The sequence below is a fragment of the Oncorhynchus tshawytscha genome, linkage group LG04, assembly GCF_018296145.1.
Source record: "Oncorhynchus tshawytscha isolate Ot180627B linkage group LG04, Otsh_v2.0, whole genome shotgun sequence".
Lineage (NCBI taxonomy): Eukaryota > Metazoa > Chordata > Actinopteri > Salmoniformes > Salmonidae > Oncorhynchus > Oncorhynchus tshawytscha.
Window position 1 is genome coordinate 71,896,186 of NC_056432.1, and position 14,608 is coordinate 71,910,793.

At 43.9% G+C, this 14,608-nt stretch overlaps 1 protein-coding gene across 1 annotated transcript in view; it reads left to right on the top strand.

The window, feature by feature from the left end:
* The window catches only part of LOC112249323 (carbohydrate sulfotransferase 8-like), a 224,704-nt gene extending 212,649 nt beyond the window's left edge, over nt 1-12,055 (top strand). The window contains exons 3-5 of the mRNA XM_024419166.2: nt 7,906-7,943; nt 9,628-10,062; nt 10,256-12,055. Of these exons, the coding sequence (XP_024274934.2) occupies nt 7,906-7,943; nt 9,628-10,062; nt 10,256-10,942 (1,160 nt within the window). The 3' untranslated portion in view covers nt 10,943-12,055. The remainder of the gene's footprint in view (nt 1-7,905; nt 7,944-9,627; nt 10,063-10,255) is intronic.
* The last annotated feature ends 2,553 nt before the right edge of the window (nt 12,056-14,608 follow it).

Sequence of the window (14,608 nt, forward strand, 5' to 3'; positions counted from 1 at the left end):
TAGTACTAGTAGTGGTAGTGGTAGTGGTAGTGGTAGTAGTAGTGGTAGTACTAGTAGTATTAGTGGTAGTACTAGTAGTAGTAGTAGTGGTAGTGGTAGTGGTAGTGGTAGTACTACTACTAGTAGTAGTAGTAGTAGTGGTATTGGTAGTACTAGTAGTGGTAGTGGTAGTACTAGTAGTATTAGTAGTAGTGGTAGTGGTAGTACTAGTAGTGGTAGTGGTAGTACTAGTAGTAGTAGTGGTAGTGGCAGTAGTGGTAGTGGTAGTAGTAGTGGTAGTACTAGTAGTGGTAGTGGTAGTACTAGTATTATTATTAGTAGTAGTAGTGGTAGTAGTGGTAGTGGTAGTAGTAGTAGTCGTAGTAGTACTAGTGGTAGTGGTAGTAGTAGTACTAGTGGTAGTGGTAGTAGTAGTACTAGTAGCAGTGATAGTGGTGGTAGTGGTAGTAGTAGTGGTAGTAGTGGTAGTACTAGTAGTGGTCGTGGTAGTGGTAGTACTAGTGATAGTGGTAGTAGTACTAGTACTAGTGGTAGTGGTAGTAGTGGTAGTGATAGTAGTAGTACTAGTAGTGGTGGTAGTAGTAGTACTAGTAGTGGTAGTGGTAGTAGTTGTGGTAGTGGTAGAAGTAGTAGAGGTACTATTAGTGTTGTTGTTATTTGTTGTTGTTTCTGCTGCTGTTGTTTTGTTTTTGGAGTGAACCAGATGCAGTCAGGGGGCACTTAGCACAAAGCGAGAAGAAATTATAGGTTGAAGGCTGGAGGCCAAAGGTGGGGTACTTGAAAGATGAGGCACTCTAGGGAGAGGTAGAATACAAGCATGGAGAGGCAAAGTAAGGGTCTGGAGGATAGCTAGGAGAAAATAGGAGAGGGCTGAGACTGGAGGGAAGGTAGATAGCAGAAAATAGGGGAGGCTTAAAGCTAAAGAGGAGTTACCATAGAGGCCTGGAGTGTTATTGAAGGGGAGGCGGAGGTTGTGATTGTCTACAGGGCTTGTTATGAATGTAGGCTTGGTTTCGACAGCACAGAAAAAGTCAGACAGTCTAAGTGTCCAGCTCAACCATTCCTGTTGCCATTATCCTGTCTTCCTGCTGAACTCATAAAAACAGCTTCCAAGGTTTGCTGTTGACAGGTAATCAATCTGAGCGATGCCCATGTGTAGGTCAGTGTCAAGGAGCAATACGATCAGGCTGTTTCAGCATCTCCTCTAATCCCCTCCACCTTCAAAAGTCTGGGTTGTTACTCCTGTTTTGAGAGACAGCAATCTTCCCCTTATAACCCATAGTAACCCTTGGCACTCCACTCCTCATCCTCCTAGGATTACTGACTTGAACTGTGGTCAGTGCAGAAGCATTGAAGCTTATCCACAGATACAAAGACGGAGCTGTCCCGTCTGCATTCTATTTCACTTAGCATTCCACCCACTGTTCCACAGCTCCACTCACATGTCCACCCTCATCAGGCCTGCCTGTAATCAGTGGGGCCGGTGACAGGAAAACACACAGTGCGTGAAAACAGCGGGGCTTACTTAAAGGAGAGGCCAGGGTAAACAGTGACAGGGCCAATTCCATTTACCTATGTCACAGCAAATAGAATTCAGCAGGTAGATCACCACTGGTTAATGAAGATAGAGGAGGAGGAAAGGGAGGAGAGGGAGGTGGGGGAGGAGGAGAGGGAGGAGAGGGAAGAGAGGAGGTGGAGGAGTAGAGGGAGGAAAGGGAGGAGAGGGAAGAGAGGATGAGAGGGAGGAGAGGAGGATAAGGAGGAGAGCAGGAAAGGGAGGAGAAGAGAGCAGAGCATCTCAAGTATGGGAGAGAGGAGAGAGGTAGGTTCCAGTGGCTCAGAGATAATGTGTAGTCTGAACACAGACACCACATGGAAACACTGAGGGCAATATCCCCCTCTTTCATCTGTTTCTCTCTCTTCCATCTAGCTTTTCTCTCTTGTTTCACCTTCCACTCTTCAGTCCTCCTCTCCATCTGTTGCCTCCACCACAGACACAGGCAAGAGAGCAGCCAGCCGTTTTCCCCGCAGACTTGCCTCCCTACCCTCTCCTAATATCTGGCAGCAAACCAGCCAACTTTGAAAACATTACGTGCAAAAAGTGTTTCTGAACTTTTATAACAACCTCCAGCAGCCTGTCTGAGCTGTCATCGATAGGGGAGGGGAGGGGCTCTGTGGCGTGTGCTGCTGTGGCGTGCGTGCTCTGCTGATAGGTCAAGAGCTTCTCAAGCATTCTAATAAGATATGTGCCAATTAAAGCCTTCTGGTGCTGCGGCTTCAGCACAGATAATTAATTTAACCCGTGGATCGCAGCTGACAGGTAGCATTTGTTTACATGTCTCTGCTTTCACGAGCTGCCAACCAACCATGCCTCTGAAGACTCTGCATGATATTAACACAACCGCCCCCTCCCATCCGACAACATACAGCATAACACTGTTACGCGCAGTATCCATGGAAATCAGCTATATGAAGGGACTGCCTGCATTTCCTTACCTTGAGCTTGTTCTAAACTAATAAGCAGCAGTGTGGTGATGCCTTGGCTAGAACAGCTGTAATGCCTCAGAGCATGAAAGTCAACTACTCTGAAAACACTGTACCGAAGATGTTCAGGTGGAGGCAGCAGGCATCTCCAACTCTATTTTAAATAGCTTTCTTTCAGCTTCCACTGCTTTCAGCTGTATTCCACTGAATATTGATGTGGTTCATTATGCTGAGCTTATACTCTTACAGCTGAGACATATGAGACAAGCCATGTGTTATTTATGCTTCTTGGGCTGCTGATTAATGCAGTCTGGTTGTGTACAGTACAGTACATGCTGGCCTGCCCTCAGACTTCTACTAATAAGACTGGAGCCTACGACCCCTGCGATCCTGTCCAATCTCTGACCTTCAGTTAGGATCAAAGGTTGAATAAAAGCCAATACATTTGCAGCGCCATGCAGCTCATTAACAGTTGAAGTCGGAAGTTTACATACACTTAGGTTGGAGTCATTAAAACTTGTTTTTCAACCACTCCACAAATTTATTGTGAACAAACTATAGTTTTGGCAAGTCGGTTAGAACATCTACTTTGTGCACGACACAAGTCATTTTCCCAACAATTGTTTACAGACAGATTATTTCACTTATAATTCACTGTATCACAATTCCAGTGGGTCAGAAGTTTACATAGAAGAAGTTGACTGTGCCTTTAAACAGCTTGGAAAATTCCAGAAAATTATGTCATGGCTTTAAGCTTTATAGGCTAATTCATAATTTGAGTCATGTCAGGTGTATTGGATGTATTTCAGGCCTTTTCAAACTCAGTGCCTCTTTGCTTGACATCATGGGAAAAATCAAAAGAAATCAGCCAAGACTTCAGAATTGTTTTGTAGACCTCCACAAGTCTGGTTCATCCTTGGGAGCTATTTCAAAATGCCTGAAGGTACCACGTTCATCTGTACAAACAACAGTACACAAGTATAAACACCATGGGACCACGCAGCCGTTATACCGCTCAGGAAGGAGACGTGTTCTGTCTCCTAGAGATGAACGTACTTTGGTGGGAAAGTGAAAATCAATCCCAGAACAACAGCAAAGGACCTTGTGAAGATGCTGGAGGAAACCAGTACAAAAGTATCTATATCCATAGTAAAAACGAGTCCTATATCGACATAACCTGAAAGGCCGCTCAGCAAGGAAGAAGCCACTGCTCCAAAACCGCCATAAAAAAGCCAGACTACGGTTTGTAACTGCACATGAGGTCAAAGATCGTACTTTTTGGAGAAATGTCCTCTGGTCTGATGAAACAAAAATAGAACTGTTTGGCCATAATGACCATCATTATGTTTGGAGGGAAAAGGGGGAGGCTTGCAAGCCTAAGAAGAACCATCCCAACTGTGAGGCACGGTGGTGGCAGCATCATGTTGTGGGGGTGCTTTGCTGCAGGAGGGACTGGTGCACTTCACAAAATAGATGTGCCACGTTAATCTTGTATTGCTAATTACTTCAGTAAATGTGATACCCCAAGTTCCTTGTATTCGGAGACTTCCTTATTATACTGCTGAAGTCATAAGAGCTAACACACTACAGGCTCAGTGAGATGAATGACTGATGAAAAGCTAGTGGCTGCTCTTTACCCACCGTGGGCACAGACCTGGAGGGGGCATGGACACTAAGTCTCTCTGTCTTCCTCCATCTCCTGAGTTTCCTCTGGTTAAGAATAGGGCATTTAAAAAGCTCCTCCCTGTGTCCATGGCAGTGCTCCTTCATTTAACAAGCTCATTATTTCACCTTGTTTTTGTCCTTCGTGCTCCTCTCTGCCACCGCTGCGTTTGTATGAGGTGAGCGGCTGTGGTGGCAGCCATCGGGGAAGGAAGGAAGCGTTTGATGTGTGTCGGTATCGGAGGAGAGCCTTGGAGAGACAGAGGTCTTTCAGAGGGAAATGCGGTAATGGATCCCACTAATGATATGGCCTTTGCTTTCATGACTCTCACAATAACACCGACCTGGTTCTACATTGATTAAGATTATGATCACCATGGCGACGCTGAGGTCACACGTCTTGCCGGTTCCTGCTCCACTTTTCTTTTTTATTGCAATGTTTCTATTCTACTGAGCCATTTACTTTATGTTCCTATTTTTATATTTGATGATTTTTCTTATTGTTGTTGCATTTTCGAGAAGCAAACTGCAAGTAAGCATTTCGTTGGACGATGTATACCATGAGTATCCCGTACATACGACTAATAAAACTTGAGACTTGAAACATGGATATTCAGGGCCCGTGTTGAAAGGATAGCCTTGGGAAGCTGAAGGTTGGGGGGGTGTGAATGTAGACTGTTCTCTGAAGGAAATGCATCTGAGGACATCACATACCAATGCATTAATATCCATTATCCACCTTCAATCTGCTCTCAATGTCAGCTACTGTAATGGAAGATAAAAAGATCTGAGAAAATTGTTATGGAATGAAAGGAAGTCTATTTCAGCTATGCTATCCATCACAATGAACATGTTAAGTCAATGGAGACTTGCATGCTCATTTGATTCACCTGGGTTTTGTACTATTGCTGCAATTTATGACACAGAAATAAAAGACAAATGAACACACTGTTTACTTGCATCACATCAGCAGAGTTTGTGAATTCCTAAATTGTAGAAGTGAATTTGCTGAACCTCATAAGGAAGCAAATTTGAACAATTGATCATTGTTTCACAGCCTGGAGAAAATCAATAGAATAGTTTATTTGAGGGTGAAATTGCAATCAAACAGCAACATATATTAGTTTCAACCAAATTCATGGTATAGACATAAATGTTGTTTACGAAACAAAACACACAGCTTTTTACTCTAAGGCATTATGATGCTATTCAGGGCATTGCCTAGCACCTAGACTGCATTGGTAGCCAGATAAACTAGGGAAAGGGAAAGAGAGAACATGTATCAGTAAAGGCAAAGATTCATTTCCTTTTTAATTGAAAAATCAGTGAAAGACTGAGATTCTAGCTATCTATTGCACATGCAATTACCTATCCACAAAGTCAATTCCATCTAAATTCAAGCATTGAAGACATGTACTCAACTGTATTCAGTTCAACAGACAGAAAGTGAACTTGCATTGAAGACATGTACTCAACTGTATTCAGTTCAACAGACAGAAAGTGAACTTGCATTGAAGACATGTACTCAACTGTATTCAGTTCAACAGACAGAAAGTGAACTTGCATTGAAGACATGTACTCAACTGTATTCAATTCAACAGACAGAAAGTGAACTTGCATTGAAGACATGTATTCAATTCAACAACTGAACTTGCATTGAAGACATGTACTCAACTGTATTCAGTTCAACAGACAGCAAAAATTCAGTTTGTGAACTTGCATTGAAGACTTGCATGTACTCAACTGTATTCAGTTCAACAGACAGAAAGTGAACTTGCATTGAAGACATGTACTCAACTGTATTCAGTTCAACAGACAGAAAGTGAACTTGCATTGAAGACATGTACTCAACTGTATTCAATTCAACAGACAGAAAGTGAACTTGCATTGAACCCAACAAGGAGGCTCACATTGGAATTACTGATTGTATTCATTTGAGTAGAATCCAGCACGGGATAAAACTGGCTATAATCCAGCACATTAAAGCCACATAATTAAATAGAACACTATTATACTGTTTCTCTATGAGTAAAGCTATGGTTGTGACAGTGAGTAACATCACTGACAAAAGCCTGGTCCCAGATCGGTTTGTGGTGTCTTGCCAACCCCATACAACGTGACAATTGCTATACAGTAGGAGTTGGCCAGACCATACAAAGAAATCTGGTACCAGGCTAGTGAGCAGAGCAGTGTGAATGACAACACAGTGCTCCTGACAAAAACAGCACTTAGCAGGAAGCAGTTAATAGACCTCAGGAGATTTCAATTACTGGCCTGATGGGGTTCCTGATCAATGGTGAAGCATGTATCTAGATGAGATAGTCCAAGAAAGATACAGTGTGTGTGTGTGTGTGTGTGTGTGTGTGTGTGTGTGTGTGTGTGTGTGTGTGTGTGTGTGTGTGTGTGTGTGTGTGTGTGTGTGTGTGTGTGTGTGTGTGTGTGTGTGTGTGTGTGTGTGTGTGTGTGTGTGTGTGTGTGTGTGTGTGTGTGTGCATGTGTGCCATTGAGCCTGGAGCCAGTACTGTGTGTAGTGGACATTTTATCTTGGTAATAGTGTGGTGTGTCATGTTAGATATGCATGTGTTTTATATTCAACAATGTCAACTGACATACAAGATGCACTGAGCCATTATTAGGGTTAGGAGATGAAATAAGGCTCCGACAGCTGAACAAGATTAGAAAATGTCAAACTGTTTGCCGTTACCTCCCTAAACCTGCTACAGAGGAATAAACAGAATCCCAGACACTACAACAACCAAACCCCCAAGCCCTTCTGCAGTGCATACTAATCTAAAACAACATTGTATCTGGCTGTATGGTTGTATGGTTTTCTCCCAGCCCCTCTGAGACGTATCTAAGTGTTAGAGGAGACGGGGGCCTTGCAGATCTCACCAGTTAAGGGGGGTGGTGGGCCGTGACCCACATCTGGGGCCCCCTCACTCTGCAGGTTCCTATTACTTCCCTCTGTAGATTGGAAGTGACAGGCCACTCAGGCAAAAGTGTCTGAGCCCCTCTCCCATCAGCAGCTGCACAGCCATCCGCCGAGCATCCAGCCTGATTACACATCAATGAGAGAGGGGGACGGGGGAGGGGATGGGGTCCCCGAGAAAGGAGATGTCCAGCTGGAGAACACACACTAAACACAACACCTGTCTGTCCTGTCCCACTGGTTGACTGGCTCAGTCACATCTGCCAGTTTGTCCCTCAGCTCAGACATTCCTCTCTGTGTTGCAGAACCAATCTATCTTTTCTAGCTACCCTGCTAAGAAATCAACCTTGCAAATAGTTTACAGACTCCTTACTCACCCCACAACTAGGACCAAAAACACAACTCATTTACCAATGTTTCATGGTGCTGCAGATTCATTACTTAAATAGATCTAGATAGCTACCTGTCTCTGTGTCACCCCTGTGGAAAGCAGCTGGTGGAGGAGAGGAGAGGAGAGGAGAGGAGAGGGAGGAGAGGAGAGGGAGAGGAGAGGAGAGGAGAGGGAGAGGAGAGGAGAGGAGAGGGAGAGGAGAGAGGAGAGGAGAGGAGAGGAGAGGAGAGGAGAGGAGAGGAGAGGAGAGGAGAGGAGAGGGATACAGTGAGTCAGCAGGCCTTCTACCTGATATTACAGCAGGAGGAATTCACTCCATTACCTGGGTCTGATGCATCAAAGGATGTCCTCTCCTCCTCAACAAGCAATAACTAAACATGTTGTCTCGTTTACTTAAGTGCTCACTCTCTCTCTCCCTCTCTCTCTCTCCTCTTCCCAGGTGTGAAGCTAAGAGGAACAGCTCGGCAGTCCAGAGAGGTATGTTATTTTCTACTCCTCCTCCTCCTTTCAAACAGAGAGAGAGTGTATGTGTTTTTTTTAAATCTAATATGGTGTTGAGTGGCAGTGCAGTTTCTGTGTCTGATAACATCAGTGTAGAAAGGCTGACCTAAGGCCTCCCCCAGTGTGCCAGGGGTGGGCCAGCTCTCTGCAGCCCATGGAGAGTAAAGTAGTCTTGGTTTTTGCAAGCTGGAATGGCTCATAGGAGCAGGAGTCTGTTTCTGTAGTGTGCAACCCCTGGACAGGATGCTAGTCTATTGCAGGGCCTTACCCCCAGTCTATCTCATTAATGCTGAGTGCCAAACAGACTGAGGATATTTTTTACAGTCTTTGGTATGACTCGGCCAGGGATCGAACTCCCAAACTTCCAGTCTCAGGACGGACACTCTAACCACAAGGCTACTGAGTTGGTCCAGCCCAGGGAGAGCCAGGGGATAAATGCTCTGTGGAGGTCTTGGTGTGAGGCTGCAGGAGCGAGAGAGAAAGCAAGAGAGGGGGCACAGCCTGGGCTCTGACTACTAGATACTGTAATACCAGCCTGGAGATTAGGTGGTTGTGTCAGTGTGTAGCTGTAGGAGAGAGAGAGAAAGAGAGAGGGGGCACAGCCAGGGCTCAGACTACCACCTACTGTAATACCAGCCAGGAGATGAGGGGGTTCAGTGTGAGACTAGCTGGCTTTGAGGCTGCAGGAGAAAGAGCACAGCCACGGCTGGTTGCTATGTCAGACACACTCTCTGGTTCCTCTCTTTCCTCCCGCTGACCTCAGTTTGCTCTGGTCTCCTGCTCTCAATAGAGATGAGACTTCCATTAGTGTGAGTCCTGCATGTGGGTGTCTGATGTCGGCTGGCTACACTGTGGCTGATCCTGCTCTGCTTCCCAACATGAAACGGTCAGGGAACCATTCCTACTGGTACTCCTTCCTCCTTTGGAGGTTTCCCAGGGGATATAGGTGGGAGTACTGGGCACCTGATCCAATGGATGTCAGATAGGAGATGAGCACAAATTCATGATGGGCTCCCATCACGTTATCTGTTGTACAATTAGGATTATACATGCACTCTATTGGCTTTATGGAGCCATAATGGCTTTTAATTGAAATAAAATGTCAAAACGCATGATAGCCTCAGGCCATCTTACCATGGTAATCTGCCTGTAGATGATTTGAATTTAGATTTACCAATAAGTGTTTATAAGACATTTATATGACATTAGAGCTCTGTTTATTGGTAGTTCATCCAGTCATTTACAGTGTGTGGCATTTCAATTGGAAAGGTTGGAGAGTTGGTCAAGATGTAGAGAAACGGCACCACTAAGTGTTGAGTCTGAGCACTACAGAAATCAGGAATGTAGAGATACATTTTTTTCCACCAAAGGTTTTTAAAAGAGGGTTGGTGAATTAGTTCACGGAACACTATAAAGAGAGTTTCACTGAATAAACACATTTTCATTTTGAATGCCAGAGAAGTTTTAATAGTAATCAATACTAAATCACTCAAATATATTTATAAAGTCCTTTTTTACATAAGCAGATGTTACTAACTGCTTTTACAGAAATCCGGCCTAAAACACCAAAGAACAAGCAATGCAGATGTAGAAGTCTTTGCATACATTTTACATCTGTCAGCGCCATTTGTAAAGTCGATGCGTTATCTTTGTCCATCAGGCGCTGTGTACTCAGGACAGTGAGGGTGTAAGAGTCAGCCCAGGCCAGGACCAGAGACCGGCTGTGGAAGGCCTAACCAGCCCCATCCCCCCCATGCAGTTCCCTGCCTTCCAGTGGACCAGACATTCAGCCACCCCTGGCTCTAGGGAACAGGACATGGGCTCCCTGCGCGTCACCAAACGCCACAGGAAACTACTGAAAACCAGCCCTGTGGTCTCTAACAACTCACACAACTCCTCTTCATCCTCCTCTGGTTCCCCGGACTCTCCTGAGGAGAGCTGGCAGTGGCACAGACTGTCCCACATCCAGGAAGCTCGGCGGAGGCTGATGAAGGAGGTCTGTGCCAAGTACAAGAGCAGCATCTCCAGGACCATCACACCTCACCACGTGTCCCGGATCTATGTGGAGGACAAGTACAAGCTGTTGTACTGCGAGGTGGGCCTATTGATGATCTGATTATTGCATAAATGATTATTGGGCTTTGAATCTTGCTGGTATATACTGCTATCTATATTTTTACAACTTATTGATTATTGATGTGTTTTTGTCATTTTGACTATGATGCTGGCTGCAATGATTTAACAAACCAATTCATGAAATATTTTTAAATCTAATCTTATCTCTTTAGGTGCCCAAGGCGGGCTGCTCCAACTGGAAGAGGATCCTCATGGTGCTATCTGGCCTGGCGTCGTCCACCCATGAGATCAAACACGACGCTGTCCACTACGGCAACCACCTCAAGAGGCTGGACAGCTTCGACCGCCAGGGCATCACGCAGCGCCTGGAGACCTACACCAAAGTCCTGTTTGTCCGCGAACCCCTGGAGAGGCTGGTGTCCGCCTTCAGGGACAAGTTTGAGAACCCCAACACCTACTATCATCCTGTATTCGGGAAGCCCATCATCTCCAAGTACAGGGTGAACGCCTCCAAGGTGGCCCTCAGGACAGGCAGTGGAGTGACCTTCCAGGAGTTCATGCAGTATTTGTTGGATGTGCACAGGCCTGTGGGCATGGACATTCACTGGGAGCCTACCAGCCAGCTCTGCAGCCCCTGTCTGCTGGACTACAACTTCATCGGCAAGTTTGAGACCATGGAGGAGGAGGCTAATTTCTTACTACGTAGAACTGGTGCCCCGCATAACCTCACCTTCCCCAGTTTTAAAGACAGGAACCCCAAGGCTGAGAGGACTTCAACTCATTTAACCCATCGCTACTTTGCACAGCTCAGCACTTCAGAGAGACAGAGAGCTTATGACTTTTATTACATGGACTACCTTATGTTTAATTACTCCAAACCTTTTAAAGATTTGTATTGATTGACTCTCTGATCTCTGTTTGAGTCCGCAAATCTGCCCTGGCTTTAAGTGGAGGAGCGCACCATAAAAATGACTTCCTTTTACAAGTATTACTAGAAGATCATCACATGAAAACAATGTCTTGGTCAGGCATGTCAATGTGGTCCTGTATTAAATACCGGTGACTAACTGCAAAACATCAAACTCACAAACAATGTATCACTGCACAGTCAGTGACATGAAAAGACAGTTCAATGCTTTACGTGAAGAGGTACCCACCTATCATTTTTTGCACTTAGTGTAGCAAATTCTTTCAAATTCTCCAAAAACATATTGACTCAGACTGAGCATTAGTCTGCCACACTACTGCTGGAGAGTGTGTCTGGACGGTCTTATAGGGCAGCATCCCCCTTAAGTATCCCTAAGTACTACTTTACCACACCATCCCACTACCCTTTAGAATACATATCCTCATCACTGTCATCAAGGCTTTTTCTGACACTAATATTTAAAAACTGTACAAATGGCATTCAGATGACTATATATATTTTTCTATGTATTTCTATAATGGATATATTCACTGCTTTTTTGTGGGGATTTTCATTTCTGATATCACTGAATGTTATTTCAGTAATTATATGGTGAGTGTGTGTAGAGAATATCTGGCTATATTTAGGCCTCTTGGGTCCCCCTGTACATCAGACCCTGTAAAACACGTGTCAAACTCATTCCATGGAAGGCCAAGTGTCTGCAGGTTTTTGCTCCTCCCTTGTTTCTTGACTGATCAATGAAGGTCATTGATTAGTTAGGAACTCCCCTCACCTGGTTGTCTAGGTCTTAGTTCAACACAAATAAAAAGGAAATAACAAAAACCAGTGTACGACCCTCCATGGAATGAGTGTGACAACCCTGTTGTAAAACATGCTGGTTAACACATGGACACGTAGAAATTCCACTCCAATCTTTCCCTAATTACCCAATAAGCCCCTGCAGTGAAATATCACTGCAGTGTTAGAGAGAGCAGAACACTGACACCACCTCTTATACTGACACTGACAAAGTCACAAGGCAGCTTATCCTACCCAACTCTGTGTGTGTGTGTGTGTGTGTGTGTGTGTGTGTGTGTGTGTGTGTGTGTGTGTGTGTGTGTGTGTGTGTGTGTGTGTGTGTGTGTGTGTGTATGTGTGTGTGTGTGTGTGTGTGTGTGTGTGTGTGTGTGTGTGTGTGTGTGTGAGTGAGAGACAGAGAGAGACATGTGTGAAAGAGAACAACTGGAGCTGCTGCTCTGATCTCTTTTCATGGCTCTGAGGAGGAGTAAGCCCTGGCCCACAGCCCAGACACACTCAGACCTGCTACCGTAGGTCCCTCACAAGACACACAACTGTGAGGACAGCTTTACGATGAGATCTCTCAACAGGGTAACAACTTATACAACCCATAATAACACATCATCTACTGTCCCACAAGCTGTACAGGTAATGGGTTGTAGGATCTGTGTGAGAAAGCTAGTCTTCAGAGAAGCCAGAAATTGGAGCAGTATTTCAAAATATCCTCTTTTACCTTCTATGACCAACACTGATTTATAGCTCCACAGTAGAGTACCACAGCTATTCGGAACAATGGGAAGGCAGGGACTTCGGGCCAATCAAACAGAGTTTCCTGGATAAGTCAGAAACATGACTCTTCCCTGGCTGCTACAACGCTGGGTTGGTTGGCTTTGTGAAATCCGTCTGTAACAGAAAGAAACTCAATTGCATATGCTGTTGTGTTGTGACGTGTATACAGGTCATGTTATCGACTTGTCCCTGAAACGTGGTTGCTGTTTTTAACTGAATAGGCCTCTAATAAGTAAGTAGAATGTTCCTCATATTCAATTGTGTTCTACTCTGCAGCTCTAGTTAGAATGAATACCCCAGACAAGCCAGGGAGGGGCCTAAAAGGATACAGCACGGGGGGGGCCTTTCTCTATGTGACCAATTACAAAGAAATGCACATTATTTGAATTATATATAGACACTATATTGAGATTTTATATATTTTTTAAGAAGAAACAGAAAGAGATTACATATTTATGATGGCAAATATTATAGGATTATGTCAATGTAGTGTGTTGGCTTTTGCAGTTCCAAAATCTATATGTTGTTTAGATGGTGGTCTGATTCTATATAGTTAGCCAGACTCCGGTCCAAAGCTAAATAGCATAATATAGGTGTTACTTTAACCTACAAAATTCTCCCTCACTCACCAACCCTGTTCTATGGGGTTTCTTGGAAATGTAAGTATGTGGGTCTATGAGTACAACACAGATATATCAAAACTATTTACGGTAACAAGTGAATGTATAACTGTTTTATCGTTGGTGCAAAAGTGTATAAATACCTGTACATGGTCTGGAACCCTTTGCCTTATTTTACACTGCCAATCAAAAGGTGTATTTCAGGAAGACATTCTGCAGGTGGTTGGTTTCTGTCTGCTGAGTGTCTACTAATAAACTGTCTTTAGCATTTTCACAATGCTGCTTCTTTTTCATGCTTAACACTCTCAACAAACCATTAAAACGTTTTTGTCTCCAACATGTGGAAACAGTCAATAAGACACTTTATCAGGTAAGAAGACACACTCAAACCAAAGTTGTTCACCCCTGGTTTACATATACTCTTTATTTTGTCTTTACCTATTCCAACATCCATTGGAAGTATACTCAAGTCATAGGAGAGGAAAGAAGGCCTAGATTCTCTTTTCCAGTCCACAAGAAATGTTATATTGAAGAAGTAGGTATATGGCTCCTGTGAATGTAATCAAGCCCAGACTAATGCATTTGGGGCCCTTGGGCCATCGACTTCCTTTTTAGCACTTGTACATATTCTGCCATGGGGCTGGGAGAAAATGTTCAGTTTTAAAGCAAATTTCAAGCTATTCTACACATTTTGCAATGAGTCTAAGATATCATTTTTCTGTTTTAAAGATAATTTCCTACAATATTGCACATTTTGCTTTGTTTTTTAGTGGAGCTGAGTGGTGGATGAATATGTCAACTCAAATTGATCAATATGTAGAGTAGAGAGAATTTGAATAAACGCTGCAGGCTGATTTCCACAACAGCCTTCTGTATAAGTCATGAGAACAGTCAGGAAGTTTAAAATTGTGTTTAAATCCATTCAGAAAACAAAGGCCATCCATCTACCTCATTAGTGGGAGAAATGTCTTGACATGCAGTGGAGAGAATGTTCTTTCAGCTCCAGGCTACAGAAAACAAGGAATACAAGAAGTCTGCTGGAAGTGAAAAAAGGAGACAACTTCTCAACTCATAAACATTGTACTGTGTTAGATGTAAAAAATAATCATGATTTGAATTTCAATAATAATGATATTTTCTACTAATGTGAATTAAGCCCACAGCTAAACATTCTAATTCTGCCTATGAGGTAAACTTTAAAATGGCTGAAGAAAATTGTGGCAATGTTCCTGCTGTGAAGAAATAACACAGCTCTCTGTTGGTGAGCATAAACACTTGTGCACGCACCCATACACACACCCACAAATGTGCTCGCGCGCACACACACACACACACACACACACACACAAATGTGCTCGCGCGCACACACACAGACAAATAAATGATTGACACTGATGGCATGACAACCTGAATCAGATCAACGGGTTGGCCCACTCTCCCATTCATTACCA